At 41.8% G+C, this 22,520-nt stretch overlaps 1 protein-coding gene across 5 annotated transcripts in view; it reads right to left on the minus strand.

The window, feature by feature from the left end:
* Positions 1 to 21,190, minus strand: part of Pdcd4 (programmed cell death 4) — a 38,768-nt gene extending 17,578 nt beyond the window's left edge. For 2 of the 5 annotated variants that reach the window (XM_059256485.1, XM_059256464.1), the window contains exons 1-5: positions 14,311 to 14,563; positions 10,798 to 10,904; positions 8,792 to 9,094; positions 7,141 to 7,235; positions 5,160 to 5,273 (exon numbers count right to left, since the gene is read on the minus strand). In XM_059256485.1, the coding sequence (XP_059112468.1) occupies positions 5,160 to 5,273; positions 7,141 to 7,235; positions 8,792 to 9,094; positions 10,798 to 10,840 (555 nt within the window). In that variant the 5' untranslated portion in view covers positions 10,841 to 10,904; positions 14,311 to 14,563. Of the gene's footprint in view, positions 1 to 5,159; positions 5,274 to 7,140; positions 7,236 to 8,791; positions 9,095 to 10,797; positions 10,905 to 13,539; positions 13,657 to 13,966; positions 14,023 to 14,310; positions 14,564 to 16,436; positions 16,607 to 21,010 lie in introns of those variants that run through there. The other 3 variants (XM_059256470.1, XM_059256473.1, XM_059256479.1) reach the window with 3 other exon arrangements.
* Positions 21,191 to 22,520: the final 1,330 nt, after the last annotated feature.

Genomic DNA, 22,520 nt, shown 5'->3' on the forward strand with positions numbered 1-22,520 from the left:
AAGTACACCTTTCAAACAGTAACACAGGCGTCCTAATGCAAGCTTAGGGAATTAAAAACCTCCCGTGGTAAAGCAGAAGCTTGATTTTTGGCACAAATACAGACCATGTGAACAAAGTTTTCTCCTGGACCCAGAAAGGCAACCTGGGAAATGTAGTTCAAATAGTAGTTTGGGAAATGTAGTGACAATATACAGAAAGGCAGTTTGGGAAATGTAGTCCACAATGTAATAGCATGATGCTATGTGGAAATGAAGTCCACAACAGAGACGCCAGTATTACACTGCCCAAAAACTGTTTTTTCAACTTTTTTTTTTTTTTCAGCTCAACATGCTATTTTTTCCACAAGCTTTGTTAGCTTGTATCCAGGGAATGAGAAACAGGTGACCAGCTTGCCTGTCAGGAGGCAATTAAAAAGCTAATACCATTTGTCAACAAGCCACTTTGAAATCCTTTAGAAAACAAGGGAAAGTGGTCCATACACTCAAAAATTACTCTGGGTATGAAAAAGAAACTTACAGGATTGAGTTGTGCTAAAAATGCAAGAGGGAAATATTGGAATCATTAAAAATGCTCAAGGTAATCTTGAAAAGTAGCTTTAAAAAACTAAGAAGAGGAAACTTTACCCTCAGTTAAGCTTAGAGCCACTGATAAATTACACTGACTTCAAATTCTTAAGAAAACTTTCAGAATGATATCAAAGCTGACCATGAACTCCAAATTTTCAGAAATAAAGCAGTGTTAAGTTTACCTATGAGTTTTACTATGGTAACTCATGATTTACATCCTCTCTATCTAGTTGAATGAAAATATAATAGTTCAGTTAAGAAATCTCTTCTGAAAGTTTGTAAAATAATCCTACCGAGTTTGCTTTTGAATGTAAGTTAGTTCTGTTAAGAGATTCTTCTAGATAAGTTGGTAAAATAGTTTTACAGTTTCAATTTGAATGTTTGTAAAATAGTTTCCTTTTGAATGTTTGTAAAAAGTGTATGTATAATGAAATATTGAATGTAAAAAGTGTAAACGTTGAATGTAAAAATTGTAAATGTTAAATGTAAGTCTAAATGTTGAATGTAAGTCTGTAAAAAGTGTAAATTTTTTTTGTTGTTTTTTTTGGTTTTTTTGTTTTTTTTGGTTTTCGAGACAGAGTTTCTCTGTGTAGCTTTGCGCCTCTCCTAGAACTCATTTGGTAGCCCAGGCTGGCCTCGAACTCACAGAGATCCGCCTGGCTCTGCCTCCCGAGTGCTGGGATTAAAGGCATGCGCCACCACCGCCCGGCAAAAGTGTAAATGTTAAATGTAAGTTCATACTAGAATTGCTTTTATTACTCTTTTACCTTCAGATATATTTGAATACTTTTTATGATAGCTTAAAATATAATTTTATGTCAGTAACCCCTGGAAAACTTAAGTGAAGATGTCATAATTAGGGGAGTTTTTCTGTCTTCTTCCTAAAAGTTTCCACTCTTCTATTTCTGTTAAGAAAAGGGTAGGCCTCCCACAAAGAGGTAGGCCTTGCACAATGGAGTTAGTTCAGACAGAAAGTCTACTGCTGTGGTAGGGACACATGTACAGATGAGCTACTTAAACAGCTAACAGTGTTTTTATAATTAGCATGGGTTTTTGTTCACTTGAGTGGATACTTTGAAATGATTTGAAATGACTTTTCTCCTCAGAATCAAAATCTTGATCATCTGTTAGGAGAGAGTTTTGATCCAGGAAAAGGGCTTGATACAGCTAAGACTACTGTAATCACCTTAGATCCATTTCAAAAAGGATAGTCCATCTTTATTATCCTCTACTCCTTTACTGGGAGATGTGGCTACTATGGAGACTGCTGTGGATGTTTGCAAGCTCATAGTAAGGACTTGGGTCAGAGCTGAGTCAAGCTCTGTCCCCCCTCTTGCCAGTGGCTTGCAGCCAAAGATGGGCAACTTTCTTCTTGATAACTCCCTGAATGTAATAAGGACAATCTAAGACAGGCACAGCCTATCTGAGGGGCTTAGGGAGTCCTTTACTATATCAAGAAGGGGGAATTGTGGAGGTTCACAAAGGTTTCCTAGCAAGATATGAGCTTGCTTTACCCAGCAGAGCTGCATTAGATGATTGCTTGACCATGTGCATAGTTTCTAGGTGATTGGAAAGGTCTACACTTTTGCTCCACCCTTGGCATTCCTATAAACAGCCCTTTAGAAGAGACAGGAGGGGCTGGTGGATAAGGATCCAGGCCCTCCCGAGGCTATCCTATGATTCTGTTTCTCTCCCCTCTATCCTTCTATCTAAATCTCTTATCCCTCTCTCCTCAAGAGTACCCTGGGGTAAAATGTGGGAGCTGGTCTCCCAGCTGGCCTCCCACAGATGGTAAGACCCTATTGCTAAAGACATTACATGTGCATGTTTTGACTATAGGACATGGAAAAATTAAGATGGGGCTCAACTGGAAACTCCCACCCTACTGGCTGGCTTTCATAGTGCCAGGAGGGGCCATGCAGGCTGCTGGTCAACATTCCTGTTTGGCTACAGACCCTGAATGCTGAAATACCAAGATACTAAGCAGGATGTTTCTATGTGTTCAATAGTGTCCCAACTATCATGGCTAAGAAAAACAGTTTACCAACTAGATTCAAGGCCTATGCCACAAAAGGGAGTTCATGCCTGGTACTGTAAGCTAAGACAAAAACCTGTGGCTGGGGAGGTCACAGGTCCCAATGGGGGATACAACTTGTATGGCTTTTTAGACGGATGTGAAGTGCCTATCCAACTGCATTCTAAAAGTGTGTTTATGCCCACAGATCACTATTGTGATCAGCCTCAACTCCTAAGCACTGGTGAAGCTCCTGACAAGTGACTGTTACTGTGGCATGTTAAGGTGGCCTATTTCTTAGCCATAGGTAGACATCTATAGTCACCCCCTCCAAGGTTCAGAAATCACTACAAAAAAGGTGGAAAGAATATAAGAGCAAGAGTAAGCGGTGGAGTGTTGTGTAATAGTTTCCTCTAAGATTAAAACATCCCATCCTGCAGGGAAGCTTTTTAAGCAGGAAAGTAAACAACTCAAAACAGCTTCAGGAAGTCCTTGAAACTGAACAGATTCATTAGGTCTCTCCACACCACAGTAAGCAAAGCCAAGCTGCAAAGACAACTTAAGCAAGCCCAGTTGCCAAGAGGGCTTTGAGACCAGACCAAGGGCCTGGAAGAAGCAGAAACCAGCTAAGCTGCCTACAAGACATTTGGACCAACTGAGGCACTGGAAAGAAGGAAGCTCTAATGTGCTGAGCTGCCTGCAGCTGTGCAGTGAGCGCCAGGTTCCCAGTTTTGTTAGCAGTCACCATGCTGGGGTGGGCTTTGGTGATGCAGTTATCTGTGAGTCATTTCTGCTCCTGTAAATAACCCCTCACTGTAAGTAACATCAATAAAACCCCTCACCCAATTCCTGTAAATAATCCCAATAAAACTCATACGCTCACCAAACTGGACTCTGGTGTTATTTGTACTTTGGACTGTCATAGGTTCCCTATCTGGAGTGAGTGAATGTGTGTGTGTTGTGTTCCCCAGGAAAAGTTTGTCACACAACAGTATGTTATAAACAAATATTTGTTTTATATTGAAATTCTATAAATCCAAAGATACCAAAACTATGTAACAAACAAACCAAGGAAGTTGAGCCTGGATTTTAAGAATTATAAATGTCTTTCTGTGGTGATATGTTGTGTACTCCAATAAAGCTTGCCTGGGGATCAGAGGACAAAGCCAGCCACTATATTAAACATAGAAGTCAGGCAATGGTAGCACATGCCTTTAATCCTAGTATTCGGGAGGCACAGATCCATCTGGATCTCTGAGTTCAAGGCCACACTGGGAAGAGAGCCAGGCATGGTGGCACATGCCTTTAATCCCAGCACTAGGAAGAAAGTAAGATGGCAGGGCAGAAAAAGGTATATAAGGCTTGAGAAATCAGGAAGTCTCTCTCTTGAAGCTGAAGATTTTGTAGAGGTAAGAACATGATGGGCTTGTTCTATTTCTCTGATCTTTCAACTTTCACCCCAATATCTGGCTCCAGGTTTGTTTTTTTTTATTAATAAGACCACTTAGCAATTCATGTTACATCTTTCAATTAGTACTGTTATGTTTTAGGCCTGTAATTCCAATGAAATCAGCAATTCTATTTTACCCTTCTAGATTTAATCTATGAACAAATCACTATAAACATATTAAGTATTCCCATATAAACTATGATTCAAAACTTAGGTTGATTCTCTTGGTGCCATATTCATTCTTTTTCAAATATCTGTATAAATGTTTTGGTTTTTGAAGAGAATATAGATACATTTTAATCTCATCCAGAACCATAAAGAAATCCTGAGGCCCCTGAAGAGGTTTCAACACAAGATCTATAAATTCCCTAAAATTATCTAACTTATAAAACCAAATTCTATAAACATATAAAAATAGTGGTTGTGTCAGACCTAGGCCCTCTGCATGTGGATGACAGTTGTGTAGCTTGGACTGTTTGTGGGGCCCTAGCAGTGGGATCAGGATATGTCCCTGGCACAGGAGCTGGGTTTTTTGGGAACCTATTTCCCCTGCAGGAATGTATTGCCCAGCATTGAAGCAGGGGGAGGAGCTTGGTTCTGCCTCATCGTGATATGACATGCTTTGTTGACTCACATGGGAGGCCTCCCCTTTCTGAACAGCAGAAGAGTGGATGGGAGGGGTAGATGAGAGGTGGGGGCAGGGAACAGGAAGAGAGGAGGGAAGGGAAACTAGTTGGTATGTAAAGTAAATGAAAAAAATTTAATTAAAAAAAAAGGAAAAAAATAGTGGTTGTGTCATTTCCCCCACAAGAGAAATGGAATACAGGTTTCATCAGAGCCCAAAAATATGTAAGAAAAATTATTTGAAGAAAGAAATTTTATTCTTTTCTTTTTCCTTTGGAAGCCCTATATAGCCTAGACTGGCCTCAAACTGTCCTACCTACCTTCCCTCACCAGTACTGGAATTTTAGGCATAAACCACCAAGCCCCTTGTCATTGTTACAAATGGTTAAGAAATCTGTCAGTGTTACAAAACAAAAACCACAAACTTATCCAGAGTAATCCAAAATCATTCTAGATATGTTTCCCTTATACCAGTGTTTTTTCTCCCTCCAACTTAAAACCTACCGCAACTTCATTGGTATCTCCATGCTCAAAGTACTCTTGTATAATTGGTGTTAAAGTCTTCTCAAATGCTGTCTCATCCAGAGGCAAAACCACAGTTTCATAAACACAGTTCTCCTGTAGAAGGGAAATTATAAATTAAATATTTAGATAAAATGAAATTATCACTTCACACTCCAACCAATTAGTGATCACCAGTAAGGCAGGATAAAGACATGCTACCTGTTTTAATCACTTCGGAGTTTGTATGCCACTACTTTCATAAAATTTCAGTTAGCCAAAAGACATTAAACCCACTAACTGTGGCAAATACATGATTTTCTCCCAAACTCTGTATTTCGAGCTGACTTGGGGGGGAGGAGAGCTGTCTCCCTCTGCGCTCGCGCTCTCTCTCTCTCTCTCTCTGTGTGTGTGCGCGCGCACGCGCATGTGTACAGGTCAGAGAACAACTTCCAGGAGTTGGTTCTTGTCTCTGCTGCTATGCAGAACACTCCATTCATCTGATTCTTCCAACTCCACCTCCCATCTCACCATGGCATGTACAGTTTTTAGGTGGGTTACCCAATTCTGGGGATTAAACTCAGGTTGTCTGGTTTGTGCAATAAGAGCTCTTCCCTACTAAGCCATCTCCCTGTCCCTTCACCTCATTTTTTGAGACAGTCTCTCACTGATACTACAGCTCCCATTTATCAAGTCCTGGGGTCCTACAGTCTCCACTCCCCAGTGCTGAGATTACAGATAGGCAGCATTATGTCCAGCTTATATGTGGGCACTGGAGATCCACACAGAGATCCCATCCTTGCACAGAGCCATCTCAGCTCTTGTGCTAACTTTTAAACCCCTCTCAAAACCAATTTTTCAATCCAAAACCTTTAAGATGGCACCTATTGTATACTGTCATTAAAACTTGGCTTTTTAACAAGATTAAGTATTCCTTATATATCAATATCATCAAAAGCAGGAAGTTTCATAATTAATATAGTAAAAATAATAAAGAGATCACATTGTAATGATTGAAAAATGTAAGAAAGAGTAGTTCAAGTGAAATTTCAGTAAGATTAAAAGTCTATCACCAAACCATCTGTCTCCTCTACAGAAAAGCTAAAATATTTATCTGCAACTGTAATTTGAAACACTATTTGCAAAATATATTTGAAAGACTAATATTTAGCAGATTCCCTGGTATTTCAATCCCATAGGCTTTAAATATTTTTATATTCTCTTAGAAATCTTCCCATGTCTATCTGTCAACCAGTAAGTACATAAATACAGATAATGAAAAGAGACAACAACCTAGCACACACACACTGACATCTTCAAGTTGTAATTTGTTATCACCATTTTCTATCTATACAAAGTATTTTTTAATTTAGAAAATTTTTCACAAGATCTAGTATTTACTTAAAAATAATCCAGAATATGGAGGAAGGAGGTAAATGGAGATATAGGACTAAATAAGATTTCCTGTGAGTTAATACAGTGACACTGGTGATGCTCAAAGGTAAGTAGAAAGTTCATTCTAACAAGTCTACTTTTGGAATTTTTCCACTAAAAAGGTAAGGAACACTTCACAATGATGCATTACAACATTCCTTACTAAGTATTATCATAAGAGAAAATGCAGGTGTTCCCAGAACAACATATATGTTAGTCCTTATGTTAAATAGTGACACAAAAAAGGAACCTAACACCTATAACCCAAAATACCCAAGAAAACTCCTTTATCATCACTACTAATCCAAGCCAATAAAGACCTCCAAGCAGAAATTTTATACACTTGACTATCAAAAACTAGTTTTCCTCATCTAAAATTAACTCAGCAATCACAAAGTACTGAGTGTATATGACTTTGCTATACATGTTGTGTGTCCCTTTACTACTATAGAGTGCTCATATATAATCATATACCATTTGACATTCTTATGAGTGAAAAGTTAAGAAATCTTACAAACATTGAGTATATAAAAAAATAACTGGTACCCACCTGGTCATCATCATAGTTTGGGTCTTTCACATCCACCTCCTCCACATCATACACCTGTCCAGGTGTACCCCAGACACCCTTGCCTCCTGCACCACCTGGAAGTTGTTGATAGTTCACACATATTAACTGAAATCTGAAATAACTTCAATGTAAAAATTCTTATGCTAATCATTTTCCAGTTAAGAATTACACTTGAAATTCCTATTTAGATCATTTTTCAATAGTTAGGTTATCTATTTCCAAAAGCATGAAGTTGAAATAGCTTACTTAGAAACTACAAAGGCAGAGTCTTTAAAGTATTTTTTTAAATCCGAAAACAGCCATGCCACAGACCTTACACAAAGTGACACTATGGTTGACACTTCTTGGAACTAGAAAGAAGGAAATTAAGAGACACATGTTGGGCCAGTAAATGTGGCATTAAAACCGCAACCTATGATTCCACAAAGAACCATAATGACCACCATCAAATGCTTTAAAGTCTAATGTTCTTCCACATAAAGGACACATTAAACTACGCTTGGAAATTAGCAGTGTGTTAACAAATAACTAATTGCTATTTAAGAACAACAACACTGACAGTTGCTTCTATTTCTGTATACAAACCAAAGAGTAAAACTTCAACTTGCCAAGTTGCTTTTCCATATCAAATGTGATACTTTTATAAGGCCAAATTAGTCTAAAATAATACTTTGAAAAAGTCTTCAGAATGTCATTGTCCCTTTTTAAGTTTTCATTCTACCAATACCCTCCCTTTTTATAAGTTTTATTTCTGACACTGCCCCTCTGCCTTTCTTTTTTTAAGTTTTCATTCTGTACTTGGAGTATAATCCCTGCCAACATAGCAGACCAGAACCAGGTAACTATCATTCTGATCCAAATGATTATGAAATTATTCACAAAAATAATTTCTGAAAGACTACTATAGTTTATCTGAATAGTTATATATTTATCTTTTCTCTTAACAAAAAGTTTTCCATAATCATCTTTTTGTCTTGGCATTAGTTCTAGGTTCATTAATGGAAGATGCTAAAATCCAATCTCTGTTTCATCCCCAACCCTCTTCTAAGCACTTTCATCACCAGATCCATTTAAGTTATCAGGGTGTTAATTAAGTGTATAAATTGAAGCTCACATCATTCAAAATTCAGTCCAGTCTCCGAATTCTACCAAAATCCTACTATAGATCGAAGTTGACAGACCTTCATCCAACTAGTGTTAAATGTCTATCAGTATTCTGGGCACTGGATACAGCAGTGAAATAAATCAATCCACTCCACCATTCAAACAGCAAAGCTAGAGAGAACCCACACCAACATCTACAAACATGTTACCAACTCTATTATTATTATTATTCTTAAACAACAGACCAAAACCAGATTCATTTGATAAGTTATGATTAATCTGACTACTTTCATTGTGTGTATAAAATCCGTAACTGAAAGCATCAATGTTTTACTATATTTCACTAGGGGAAAAAAATAAAGTACTATTCCAAAGAAAAAGAATCAACCTTAAGAGAAAGCGATGTGGGCTTCGCTCCACTGCAAATGTATATGCGACCCATAAACCTTACAACTGCCTGTACCTCTGTCCTCTTCCCAGCGCAGGAACTGGTTTCCCAGTGTTTCTTTGCATGGCACACACTAACCTTTCTTTGGCAGCCCCCTTCCTTTCCCAGATCGGGACCGTCTATCTAACAACCTTCCTTTTGGACTGGTGGGCACAGTCACTCCACTTCTAATGACTTCACTTCCATTATCACTGACGGAATCGCCTCTGCCAGAGTCCCGGGACGAGTTTTTCCGTAGTCGTCTTTTTGCCTTGGCATTAATTCTAGCTTCATTAATAGAAGATGCGGAAATCCAATTTCCATTTATTTCATTCTTTACTTCCTCAGTGCCAGCATTTTCTTCATCACCAGAAAAGAGAGAGTCACTTAAGTTATCAGGATCTTAAAAGAGAAAACAAAGAAACCAAACTGAGTATTTCCAACACCCACTGTTATGTCAGGTACAATTTAATTTTATTACTACCCATGAAATTAACATTTTGTAGTTAGCAGTAGTCATACATTGACATGGTTTCATCTAATAAAGGACATTACCAAGGAAAGTAAACGAAGACACTGAATTTTAACTAATAAGGTCTAAAAAGGAGCCTCATGTTTGAAAAAAAAATTATGCTAGTAGAAGATCGTAAAACTGTAGACTCATGAGCAAAGAGTTATGAAAATAGAGATAGTAAGACAAAAACTCTTGAGACAATGGAGATAAACACAACAAAATGTCTATTATGCTTTTTAGGCTCTATATTAGACACTATAAATTCAGTAATTTACACAAATGAGAAAATTAAGGTTCAGAATTGTATTTAAAATTACTTCCCAAACATTCTCTGTTCAGTTATAAATATTTAGGAAATATTAGTAACTCCCAAAAAGTCTATAATAAATATTTGGCAAATATATGTAATCACATGTAATTGTTGAACTGACTGCCTTCAACATAAGGAATATTCTTAAAATCATCATCTCCAACTCCTAACTTATTTCCCCAAATTTCTATCTATGAAAAGTTCCCAGCCTATACAAGTTGGCACATTAGCACCTAAAATCATTCCTACTGTTCTCTTGCTTAGAAGTCATTTAATTACTAATCTGCTATCAGAATTCTTCAAAATACACCCCAAATCTTAATCCTTCCATGAATATCTCCCTAAAAACTCAAGCCACAGTAATCCTAAACATTCATATAATGATCATTTACCTCATCATAGAAATCCATGTTTTACTTTTTAATAATTCTTTTCACTGGCTATAGCTTCAAAGAAGAGGCTATTACTAGACTGTACTGTCTACCAACAACACTGAGTAGACCACGCTCCACCCCATTTCAGATGTCTCTGAAGACTGCCTGTCAACCTCAGCATTGCTCTGGAAAAGTTTTTTTTGGGGTTTTTTTTTTTTGGGTTTTTTTTTTTTTTTTTTTTTTTTTGGTCAGAATTCATTTACCACTACAGCAGTTTTGTTCAGGATAGATAACTCAAGTCAGAGCCAAATCACCCAAACTGTGTGGTGCCTAATTATAATTATAATGTGTAAAGTTGATATATAGGACTTTAGTATGTTTTGTGATAGTTTAAAAAGTAAACATTAAATCAACCTCTATAACTTATATTAGTACTTAATCCTTTTCGATTCTTAACAAAAAGGTACAGATGTCAATAAGGAAATGCTGTGATCCCAAACACACACACTCAGTATATTAAGGTGTCCCATGGGTCTCAGCCTCTGCCTTCAATCTTCAGCCTTCTCTAAATCAAGAGAGTGGTTCCTAAAGCACACCCTTTGTGTGCTCTCACAGGAATGTCAAGTCTTCTTTACTAGGCAGTGTGTGTGATGTCACTGACACCTGGCCCCTGCTAACTGCGCCACCCTCGGTGCTGACTATATATTTTTACCTCACATCGTCAAATGTAGCTATGGTATCTTCTTTCCTTTCGAAAGTCTTCCTACTTCCTATCGCCTCTCTGTAGAGCCAGGGCATCTTCAACATGGATAAGGAAGTGCTTTAAAAGTTTTACTATCATGTTTTCACATAAAATATGGAATAGTGTCAAGGTTGCTCACAAGACAAAGTTTAGGATACAACTTACCAGTGGGGTTTACATTCAGAATCTGATCATTTTCTACATCCATTTTTCCTTAATTTTGCTTGCACTGATTATACACAAATTATGAAATGGAAGTCTTCCTTTAAAATCTATGTTTTAAAAAAGAAAAAAGTTTCAGCATCTTCTAAGCTGACACAATTAAGGTAAATTCAACTTACTTGAATACAATGTGAAAAAAATGCCTTTTTAAAGTTTGCTTTACTTTCACAAATAATCTAATTAACACTTAGTTTCAAATTTCTCCACAAGCTCTTCTGAGACCAAGAAAAAAAAAAAACTGAGATTAAAATACAACAGATTTCAGCATGTTGCCAATGACTCCCTTAAATTTGGGGTTTCAAGACCTATTTACAACACATATTTCTTTCAACTTAAAGAAACACATACACACCAAATCTTTTAAGATTTACACCTCCCCCTCGCTCTGTGTGTGTGTGTGTGTGTGTGTGTGTGTGTGTGTGGTCAGCCACAGGCGTACAGGCAGCTGTGCAGTCCAGAAGAGGGCACTGGATCCCCAAAGCTGGACTTCTAGGAAGTTGTGAGCTGACTGATGTGGTGTTGGGAACTGAACTCAGGTCCTCTGAAGAAGACTAGGTACTCTTAATCCATGTTCCATCTCTCCAGCCCACATTTAATAGTCTTAAAATTAACCACACATTCATATATAGGAACACAACTATTGGAATAGTTCTCTAACAATAACTTATATTTCACATATTGATCTTTCAATCACAGACTTGGAAGCAGAAGCATCTGCCATTTCATGTCTTTTTATGAAGCGCTGAGATGGGGAGTCATTCTTTTAAGTAACCTTTTCTATTATGAGATTTATTTGTAATTTATTTTTAACATATTGCTTTTACAATCTAAAATTTTCATTCTTAAAAAGAAATAACCTGTTTTAGTAACAAATGAAAGCCAGACGTGGTAACCAAATCCATAAGCACAGCACTCTGGAAGCACAAGGAAGGATCATCAGGAGTTTACAGCCTACATAAGTGACTGTGCTAAGGGAGGCGCAGACAGCTGACAGGACTCAGTGGCAGCATGTGCAAGACCCCTTCGATTTTATATTCTCCTTTAAAAAGGGTATTAACTTGTGAAACAAAAGTAACCTTATGTTAAAGTGATGCCATAACTGTTAGGCTACACCAACACGTTACCATACTGCTTGAGAAACACAACACAGTAAAAATCATCCTCTAATTCTATTCAGAATTAACTGACACATGGATCTAAATGATCATTTCCCAACGTTTTAATTTCAAATAACTGAGGATTTAGAAAAAAACGAATTTTTATGTAGAGATTCAAACACATATAAGACCAAATACAGTTTAGAAATGCAAACACTTAGTACTTTCCATGGCTGGAAATGCCACCTTTGGCTTCCTTTCAGAGTATGAATTACATGTAATAGGAAATCTGTCACATGGGATGTGATCTGAGTTTAAAGTTACATTGTGAAGTTTTTTTTTTCATTCTTCATGCAAACATAATCTTTGAGAAAATACTTTCTGCAGCATCTACCCAATAAAGGGAAAAGATTATAAACAATGCTTATCAAGCCCTGTATAAATCAAAATGAATTTTAAGTGCATTATTTCGTGTACTTCATGTATTCACTTTGCATACAATTCAAGAGATTCAGGAGAGTGGGTGATCTGTGCAAGGATAAAGACCAGTACAGTAGAGGAACCACTACTAGAATCCAGACCTGTAAATGCAGGACCAGAGCTCACAGCGCCCTACAGGGAAGGACAGGGAAGGTCCGGGGTAACAAAAAAAGTGACAACACAGACTTGTTACAACAACTGTTAAACACTGCTTTCCAAACACTCAAAGTAACTAATCTATGATACAGAAAACGGCTATCAGGAAATGACTATCACAAATAATATACTGCTTTATTAAGTAATTATAACAAAAATAAAAATTTTTAAAAAGTTCCTTCTCCAGACCATGACAACTGGAACAAACAATCAGGAACGGAGTCACAGCCCACAGCAGCACAGCTGTTCTAAAGAACAGTATGTTCCACTCTCTTCAGAGTGGCAGGATTTTTTTTTCTTTTTTAAAATTTAACAATCTGTATCTCAAACTTAAGGCAAAGGAAAAAAAATCTAAACTCCATTTGCTCCACAGTAATCTATACAAAATCATTTCCAATGAGGGGGAAAAAAGCATGCTTTACAAGTTAGAAAAATTAAAGCTGAAATTAACTGTTCTCCAGTGTACTTCCTAAATAACCCCATAAATTACTGACATTTTTGGAAGTCAGAGTTTAGACCGAATGTTAACTAGAAAATTACTTTAGTTCTTTTCTGGGATACAATCACCTAATTAGCAACTTACACTCAGCTAAAAGCACTGCACCACAGTAATGCAATTGCAAAAGCAATCACTATAGAAAATAACCGTGTACATTTATTTTTGCGGTCCTTACAAGTATTTCTCCCTTAACATTACCACACTAGACAAACTAATCAAATTATAATTCAAAGATGCCACCGGGGTGTGGGTGTGTGTGTGTGTGTGTGTGCCTCAGTCGCAAGCACGTTATGGGTATAAATGCCAATACAGATACATATGCTAAGACTCCGTTTTTAAAAAGGAATATGGGCTTTCCCAAAGCCTCAAACTCTAAATCATGGAGACTGTCACAACTGTGAGTCTCCCAAAATGTTTTAAAAGCCTCCTGTAGGCCTCACACCCACCACTCACCCAGGCCAGTAGCTGCATTTGAATCATAGCACATAGGACACTACAGCGGCTGGCTACTGAGCCAGTTCCCAGGAGGGTGTGGGGGGAAGAAATGGGGAGACCTCCATCTGCAGCTTGGGGGGTGAGGGGGGGGGCACCCTCTGTGTACATTACAGCACCGGATAGACACAGGCAGCGGACACAGCATGGGGGCTCCCTTCTCGGCTTTGTTTTCTCCAGGTGGTATTCTTTTTCTTTTTAGGGCTCCTGTGCAGGAGATGGCAAAGAGGAGTTGGCGCAGGGCCTGGCGGGCGCCTGTCCGCGTCCGGAGCCCGCACGGGCGGACGGCGTTCCCGCAGGACTCCCACCCTCCGGCAGGGCCAGGCCCTCCAGGATCTGGGCGCGCAGGCAGCCCTCCCCTGACCTCCCCTACCGACCCGTCCCCCACCTTCAACTGCATCGGGGACGGGCACCTGAAGGCTCCCCTCGGCCACGAGCGCCCGCCGCCGGGGAAGGGGCAGCGGAGGAGGGGGCGGGCCCGCGCTGCAGCGCCCCGCTCCGGCCTCGGAGACCGAGCCCCGGCGGCTCCCCGCAGCCCCGGGCGTTGGGCGAGCGCGCCTGGGCCTGAGGGCCTCCAGGCGGCTGCAGACCCGGGCTCGTCGCCCCGACCGCCGCGTCGAGGCCTCCACGCCCCCTCCCCCTCCCAACGTGCGGCAAGCCTCCCGGGACCGAGGGCAAGCGGGAGGAGGACGCCGCCAGCCGGAGCGTGCGAGCCGCGCCCCCCCGACTGACCTCCTCCGGCCGCCGCCGCTCGCCCGGGTCTCCGGTCCACCTGGCCCCGACCCCGCTCCTCAGCCTCCGCCGCCGCCTCGGAGCGCCTCTGGCCCCGCTCGCTCTGTTTGTTTTTGTTTTGTTCTACCCAGTAACACGGGGGCGACAGCGTGGCGTTTATTGGCCGAGAGGAGGAGGTCCGGCAGCCAATCGTGGCGGCGAAGCTGCAGCCCAGGCCGAGAAGGAGGGAAGTGAAACGTGGAAAGTCGGGGCGGGGCGCTGGGGGGGGGGGCACCGACGGTCGGCGCATGCGCAGCGGCTCGGGAGCCGCTCCGCGGGAAGTCGGGGGCGGGTGGGGAGGGCCGGAGGGTTGTGCCGGAGTGGGGGCTGGGGTGCGGCCCGTCGACCCGCCTCGCCCGGTCTCTCCCCAGGGCGTCGGCAGACTCAGCCAACTCCAAAGCTGTGGATTTCCTGAGGTCCCTCCATTTCTGGGCGTGTAGAAAGCCATTCTCTTCCTCTGCCCCTGGCCCTCGCTCACGCGTGGCTCCTACCGTGTGTCCACGTGCTCAGAAGTTTCTCGCAGCAAAGGCCTAAGCCCCTTGAGAGAAAAATCGTTCCCATTTCCCAGATAAAGAGAATCAAAAACTGAAGGCCCTTTGCTAACCAGCCAGGCCACTGTGGTTCTTGCTTTCTGGATTTCAAGGCTGGGTTTCTCAACCATGGCTACGGTTTGCGTATTGAAGCAGCCTTCTGCAGCTGTCTTGTGTGACTGACTGTTCCTGCTGTCTGCCATCTCTGTGGCTCATCTAGCTCTCATTTTGTCTGGGTCGTTATCTCCTGAGATAGTGTGCAGTGCCTTATAATCTCCCTGTGCCCTTGTGAAAGGACTGACCTGCTTTCTCTGGCCATGTTTACCTATAGTCTGCAGCAATCGCAGAATGATCGCTTGGTCTTTTCAAAACTGAACTGCCTCCTCGCTCAATAGCAACCACCATCCCCTAGCTTATGTCTTACTGCCCAGTCTCCTGCCTGGCGTTAACTAATTACACACACACACACACACACACACACACACACACACACACACGCTCCTTCACAAGCACCCCACTGGGGTTCCTGCTTCTCAACAGACATCCTACAACCCACAATGTGACTTAAAGGCTTTGAGGCCATGTCTCCACACCCTTCCTACTCAGTCCATGGGTACCCCTTCTCTGAAACCCACTTGGGCAGCTCACTGATCCACGTCCTCCCTTGTGTCTTGACAGCTCTTTATCATATCATCTTGAAATGCCTGGTACATCCATGTCTCTTGGCCTCCCCCAGTCTTTGTCAAGTCTCACGCCGATATGATTCATTTTCTGAAACCTAATTCCTCGGAGTATTGGCCTATCGTGCCTCTGGAGGCACTGATCCCATTCTACCTGGCATTCTTTTATCTGAGTCCCGGTCCTGGCTTGTCTCCCAAAGAACATGGCCTTGTTGGACACAAGATCTGTGTCTCACTCATCCTTTGTATGTGTGCTTAAGAAGCCGCTTTATAGATTTATTAACCCATGCAATAAATGTACATTGTGTGAGTTCACAGAGGATTCTAGCCGTTGGTGATCACCAGCTCTTGGTCAGGGGCTTCTTCACATGGCCAGCATCTGAATTAGCCTCATGAGTCATGATCATTATGTAGAATCAGAGCTCCCCAGCCACTCAGTGTTGTGGCTTGTTTAACTATCTGCAGCTGTCTCATTTCTCTCCCCTAATCTGTGGCTGCTGCTTCTTTTTCCCCCCATCCCTCTCTTGACTTTGGTTCTTGACCCTTTCTCCCAGCCTGCCACCAACTGCAGATGCCTGCTAAGTTCTTCCCTTTACTCACTTGTTTAGCACAAGGTCTAGCCAGGTTTTTAGGGCAAATATCCCCAAACCTCTGAAATAAGAATACAATATAATCCCCAGTTTAAAAAGAGCACCTTAGACCTCTGAAATCGTGTTAGCAAATCTCCCCGGAAGAGGGATCTAATAGAGAACAAAATATAAAACTGTCTGTTATCAAGTCTGCCCTGGCAAAGGAGACTAATGGAGAATAAAATATTCACATCCATTTTGCTCGCCGTCTCAACCCTCGCCCCAATATCTGAAATCCCAAAACCCACCTTAGTATGTTGTTGACCAGTCTGGGCCAGACAGGAGTGATGTTCTAGTCCCAGGTCTCCTGCTACCAATAACAACTCCACTTCCTCCTCAAGACTTCTGTTTCTTTACCAGTAAAATTCAGATGGTATTTTCAGAAGCATATGAATTTTGCAATATTTTAATAGGCATCCTAAAAAAAAGTGGGGGAGAAACTGTTTCATAGCCACATCTTGGGAAAAAGGAGTTTCAAAAAAGTTAAACTTTCCTTTACTACGCACTCTTAGCATCTTTGGTGGGCAGCCCAAGAAACTTGACGTCTATTTATTTGAACACAGAATTCTTAGGCTTCAAGATAGCCCAGAACATGTTGCAAAAAAAAAAAAAAAAAAAACAGCTTGGGAGTATAGATGATAGCCACCATCACCAACACTGCTTCTAGCCAAACTGAACCCTGGTCATCTGTGCCTTTATAGCTAAATGTTTTAAAAGAATAAAAATTAAAGAATGAACTAGAAATAGAAAAATAACCAGGTGCCAAGAATTCTTGCCTAGCAAATCAATCTACACGTATTTATTGGCGGCTTATTCTGTGAAAAGCACCTAATTTATCCATCTGTGTTCTTGGCAAAAGGCACTTTTCTATCCTAGGAGAGCTAATACCTGAGGCCTAGGACTCCCCAGGCTCTCCGGCCACCATGTGTACTTTCATGTCACCTTATAAACTCTCATAGACCTTTTGTTACTTAAAGCCCTTTGCCTATGGGCTTCACATTTATTTTGCTGTTAGATATGAATTTCCCTTCCTCTTCACTCATTCATTGGAGAATAATGGGATTGTAACTTCCATTTCCTTTCATAACAACTCATTCCAGGAAAGAAAAGACCAACAATAACTTAGGACAAGCCACCTGTTCAGAAGTGACAGCAGAATCTTTGCTGTATGCTCAGACGGGCATTACGGACGGAGCTCAGTTTCCCAATATGCCTCAGATTTAAGCCCTGTTAAGATGCACAGAGAAGGTGTATTTGGCTGGTTGGGGTCTGTGAGAAGAAAGGTGATAGAGTTGCTAAGTTTTGCTTTGAAGTTATTGACTTTGTTCCTAACTGCATTGCTTTGGGCATTTTCAACTTCTCTTCCCCAGATCAATCGAATGCTCCACTATTCTGGACTGTAAAAGAAGGAATTATCGACTCTGAGGGGTCACACCTAGAGATACTATGCAAAGAACGTAGGTCGCACCACAAGAGTCCTGGGAATGAAAAACGAGAGGTGACAGAACTTTCCTCTAATATCTGAAAGGATTCAATGAGATGCTGGTAAAATAATTGTCACACTCAATCTAGGAGCTGTCTCTGGGTGCAAGGCTTTGATAATACAACGTCCCCTCCATCCCAAAGGCAAGAAGAGTGATGGTAGAAGCCAGGCATTGTGGCCATACCTGTAATTCCAGCAGTTGGCAGAGAGAAGCAAAAGGACTACCAGGAGTCCAAGGCCAGCCTGGGCAACAGCATGAAGCCATCCCCTAAACAAGCAGAGAGTGACTGACAGTTGGTGCTAGGCCCGGCATGCTAATGAGTTTGTATGAGTAAACTGCCTAGAAACACACAGGTGGAAGGCAAACTCCTGAATGTCTGCAGGTGGCTGTGGAGCGCCTCAGAGCCAGTTCTTGCTTTGGACAAAGTCACATTTGAGATCTGAGGGCTCTGACTGAGCACTGCTCAAGCTCCTGCATGAAACTGAGAAGCAGCCATCTTTCTGGGGAGTGAGAGTAGATCTAGCCCACTTCCTTCCCAAGGACTTGCAGATGAGATTGTCATTTGCATCAGCTTCATTCACAGGCACAAACAGCCTTGGTCTCCTTTTGTGGAAGCCAAGATTTTAGGAATTTCCCCAAGAGGCCATGTCTTCTTTAGCACAAACGGTGAAAGACTTGAAACATGGCCTAAAGAGGAAGCTGCAAAAGGACTCCTAGTGACGACAGCTGATGTTTGCCTTGTTTTAAGGTTCCCTGAGCACTTTCGTGTACACTTTCACAGTGTGCACAGTGATGTGGATGAGACACTCTGTGCTTCAGAGGCGAGAGAAATGAAGCTTAAGCAGGTCTCTAGTAATCATGGGACTTTTATGCTGAAAGCAAACTTTTCATTTACTAAGTAGAGAAACAGATCCAGAGAAACTGAGTGAGTTGTCCAACCCTCATAACTAGTTAGAATCAAAGCCAGAAGAGAAAATAAGGTTTCCGCACACAGGTCGAGTAGGGATCCTACAGACAGGAAGGGTCCAGGTGTTTAGAAGCCCGGCTGGACGACATTGTTTCCACAGCTCAGTCCTGAGTCTTTTCAGTGAAAGTCAGATATCTGGACCCCAGCACCTTCTGCTCTCCGGTGACTCCATCTCATTTGAATGCCCTGCAAGTAAAGACGCAGGATGGACTAGGATAGAGAGGATGTGCCTGATGTTAAAAATGCTTCATAGACATTCTCAAGAATCTCATTCCTAGGCTGCAGAGCATGGCATGATCAGAAGCATAGCACAAGTATGCTATGCACAGGTAGATGCAGCACCTTACCACAGGATAAACCAAGGAGTGCTGAGTGACTGGAAGCATTTACTTCAGTTCAGCTCCTCAGAGGTTTTGCAGTACTTATTTTGTGGTCTTTTATAGGGCTTATTTACCAAGTCAGTCCTACCACCTTAACAAGTTAGAAACAAGCTCAACTAGAGATGAGGAACTCCAGAAAAGCTCATTTCCCTTTAAAAGAAAAGAAAAGAAAATTTTACCACATCTCCTACACCTACACCTGCCCTGACTTCTAAGCCTGTGAAAAATGCAGCTCCTCGGTCTTTTGCAAATTGGTCATGGAGCCCCATGCTTTCCTGCGCTTATGATCACTGCTCCGCCCTACCCTTAATTACGTGGTGTTGGGCTCCTCCCCTTGCATCTCTGAGGGCTTTATTTGCATTCTTCTGGAACACTGTGTTCTTGGCTAGGCATCATGTCTCAGAATTAACCCTCTCTTCTCCCTGTTGAGTGCCTGAGTGCGTATCGTTACCATTATGGCCTCCTCATCTCTGGATCCACACAGCTCCTGCTTGCCTCCCAAATACCAAACACGAAGCTAGTAATGTCAAGGGAGCCTGGGATAGAAATAAGAGAGTTCTTTCCTGATAGAAAATAAAGAGCAATGAATGACCCGGAGTTGTGATCAAGAGAACCAACTCTACAAGGGAATGCAGAGAGGGCTAGAAAGGGGAGCTGGGTAGGCTCGAGAGAAAGAGGGTGGCACACTGAAGAAATTGATTAATTAACAGAATTAATCAAACTTCTATTTATTTTGAACAGAAAAATAAAATTAATGACAAATAATAGAATGAGGGAAGCCAAAAATGATTTTTAATGCATATTGTGTGTGTGTGTGTGTGTGTGTGTGCGCGCGCCTGTGTTTACATGTGTGTATACATGCATATGGAAGCTACAGGACAACCTCAGGTGTTATCCTCAAGAACACCTTCTACCTCCTTTGAGACAGTCTTTCATTGGTCTGGAGCTCACCAATTATGCTAGCTGGCTAGCCAGCAAGCCTCAAGTGTCTCCTTGTCTCCACCTCCTCTGTGCTAGGAGTACCAGCCCAGGTCACCATTCCAGGCTCTGTGTGTGGGTGCTCCAGAGAGAACTGCTATCCTCAAGCTAGCAAAATAAGCTATTTCCTGACTGAACCGCCCCCAGCCCCTAGATAGTAGTCTGTGTTATTAAATGTCTCTAACAGAAATGAAGTCAACTCCATGGAAGATCAGAAACAATGGAAGGGCATGGCAGACAGCCTAGTGAGGACAATTTGCCCAGATTACAAGAGAACAGACAAAAACTAAGTCCAAAAGAAAGGGTGCAGTCTGTCTCCGGGCAAGCGCAGAAAGAGCCATGACTGGTCTCGCTGCCTGCTGCAGCCTGCCTTTTCCCACGTGATCCTTCGTTTGTGCCTCTCCTTCTGTTTGCAACACACACGCGCATGCACGCACACAGGCATGCATGCACCTTTTTCTTCTTTCTCCAAATCTAGGACCACCACTAGGCAAACTAGGCCTGGCATTTTTAAACCACACCTCCAGAAAATCCCCAGACTCTCAAATGAGCATAACCAGGGACATAGCTGGCAGTTCTTCAGCACAAAAGGCAAAGCTGTTCTCCAAACAGGACCTAGCAGGCAACAAGCAACCCTCTGGGAACCAAGAATGCCAAGGAAAGAAAAATAACTGCAGAGGGAACAGTATTCTTACCAGTGTGTGTGTGTGTGTGTGTGTGTGTGTGTGTGTGTGTGTGTGTGTTGTGTGTATGTGTGTGGTTTGTGTGGTGTGTGTGTGTGTGGTGTGGGCGCGCGCAGCCAAATGTGGTGTTTTAGATAGTTCTCTTTGAAGGCAAGTAATCTAGGTCAATGATTTATTGATGGGCTTCAAAGGGTGTAAAAAGATCCTAAAATGTATGCAGGTTTTATTATGAATATGCACGTGACACCACAGCTGCTTCATAATATTTTTCAAAAGATAACAGAAAGAATCATGTCACCAAAACGATCCGGTGTGGGGAGCCAGTACAACCTTTGGTTCTATGCTCAGAGTGAGTCTCCACCAGGATGTGCCATCACGCTTTCCTTTCCTCTGAAGGTCAAGCCAGGTGGCTTTCCCAGGAAAGCAGCTGCGCCTACAGCGAACACTTCACAAGGCTGATTAACTGATTAGTTCCTCAGGGACTGGAGAGAGGTTGCAGGTCCAGAGACAAATTGCCTTGGGCTACGTTAGCCCCTTAAGTAGCGATTTATTGCCCACCTCTGTGTGACCTCACATCCTTGTGACTATTAGGTAAATTTCTTTGGAATGTACAAACAAACCCCTGCCTTCCCACCAACCCAAAGCTGAGACTGTCGTCAGAGCATAGCATGGAAGACCTGAAGCAGTGGCTTCCCTGTGGCCTGCCTACCTGAGCTACTCGCCGATGTATTTGAAAAGTTTTTTTTTAAATTTATGACCTTTGTTCTGTACTATAAAAACTTCATGGAACTGTTACCATGTTAAAACATGGTATTTACAGTAACCTAAATTTGTGTTCTTGGGTCATGGTTACGTTTGGCTCCAGAATAAATCACGTTTTATCCCTTTTGAGGTCAGAGTTGTGGGTTTAGTTTACATCATCACAAAGTATCATTAAAGGAACTACAATTTTAAAAATTGACTTCAAGGACAACAGTGGAAATGCCACCTTAGACACCCTAATAGTTATTCTAGTTATAAATGGCAGCTCCCTCCCCGTGTCAATATGCCAGCAATATAAGTTGAATCTCCAAAAGTTTCCTAAACGAAAGGCACAGCCACATCACTCATGAATTTATTGTTAAAAGTCCATGAAGTTATTGGAGAGGAAGCATCATTTGCTTCCTCTGGAAATGTGCCCTGCAGGTGTTCTACCATACAGAGGTGCTGGGATGCAGTAGCTTAGGAGACTGCTTATCTTCATTCAAGGAAAAGTAGTGTTATAGGAGGAAGCCTGTGTGATTTTTCCACAACCCGACAGTTTCAGTGAACTGGCACTCTTTTGTGCACATTTCCTACTAATATCTTACGGAACACATACTGGAAAACACCGATTCAAGAGAATGGAATCTGATGTGGTTTTCAGGTCAGCTCCTGAGGCTCCTTGCACAGATGCCCCTAGGTCTCCATCCACATGCTCTTTTCTTTATAGTTACTCTCATTTTTAAATATGTGTATGTTTGTATGTTTTTGTGTGTGTGTGTGTGCGCGCGCGACACGCACACACACACGTAAGTATAGTGCCCATCAAGGCAGAAAATAGCACTGGATCCCCTAGAGCTGGAGTTAGAGGTGGTTGTGGGCTCCTGATGTGGATGCTAAGGTCCAAACTCAGACCTTTTGGGAGACCAGTATGCGTTGTTAACCAAAGAGCCATCTCTCAGGTCTAATGCACTAGACCCCCCAAATAATCTCTGAGTTGGCAGACAACATACAATTCTGCTTCTAGCCAGACCTTGTCCATATTTACACACATTCACAACCAGGAGTTTTGATGGCAGTTTTTGTCTTATAAAAGCTA

This window comes from Peromyscus eremicus, chromosome 1 (assembly GCF_949786415.1).
Source record: "Peromyscus eremicus chromosome 1, PerEre_H2_v1, whole genome shotgun sequence".
Taxonomy (NCBI): Eukaryota; Metazoa; Chordata; class Mammalia; order Rodentia; family Cricetidae; genus Peromyscus; species Peromyscus eremicus.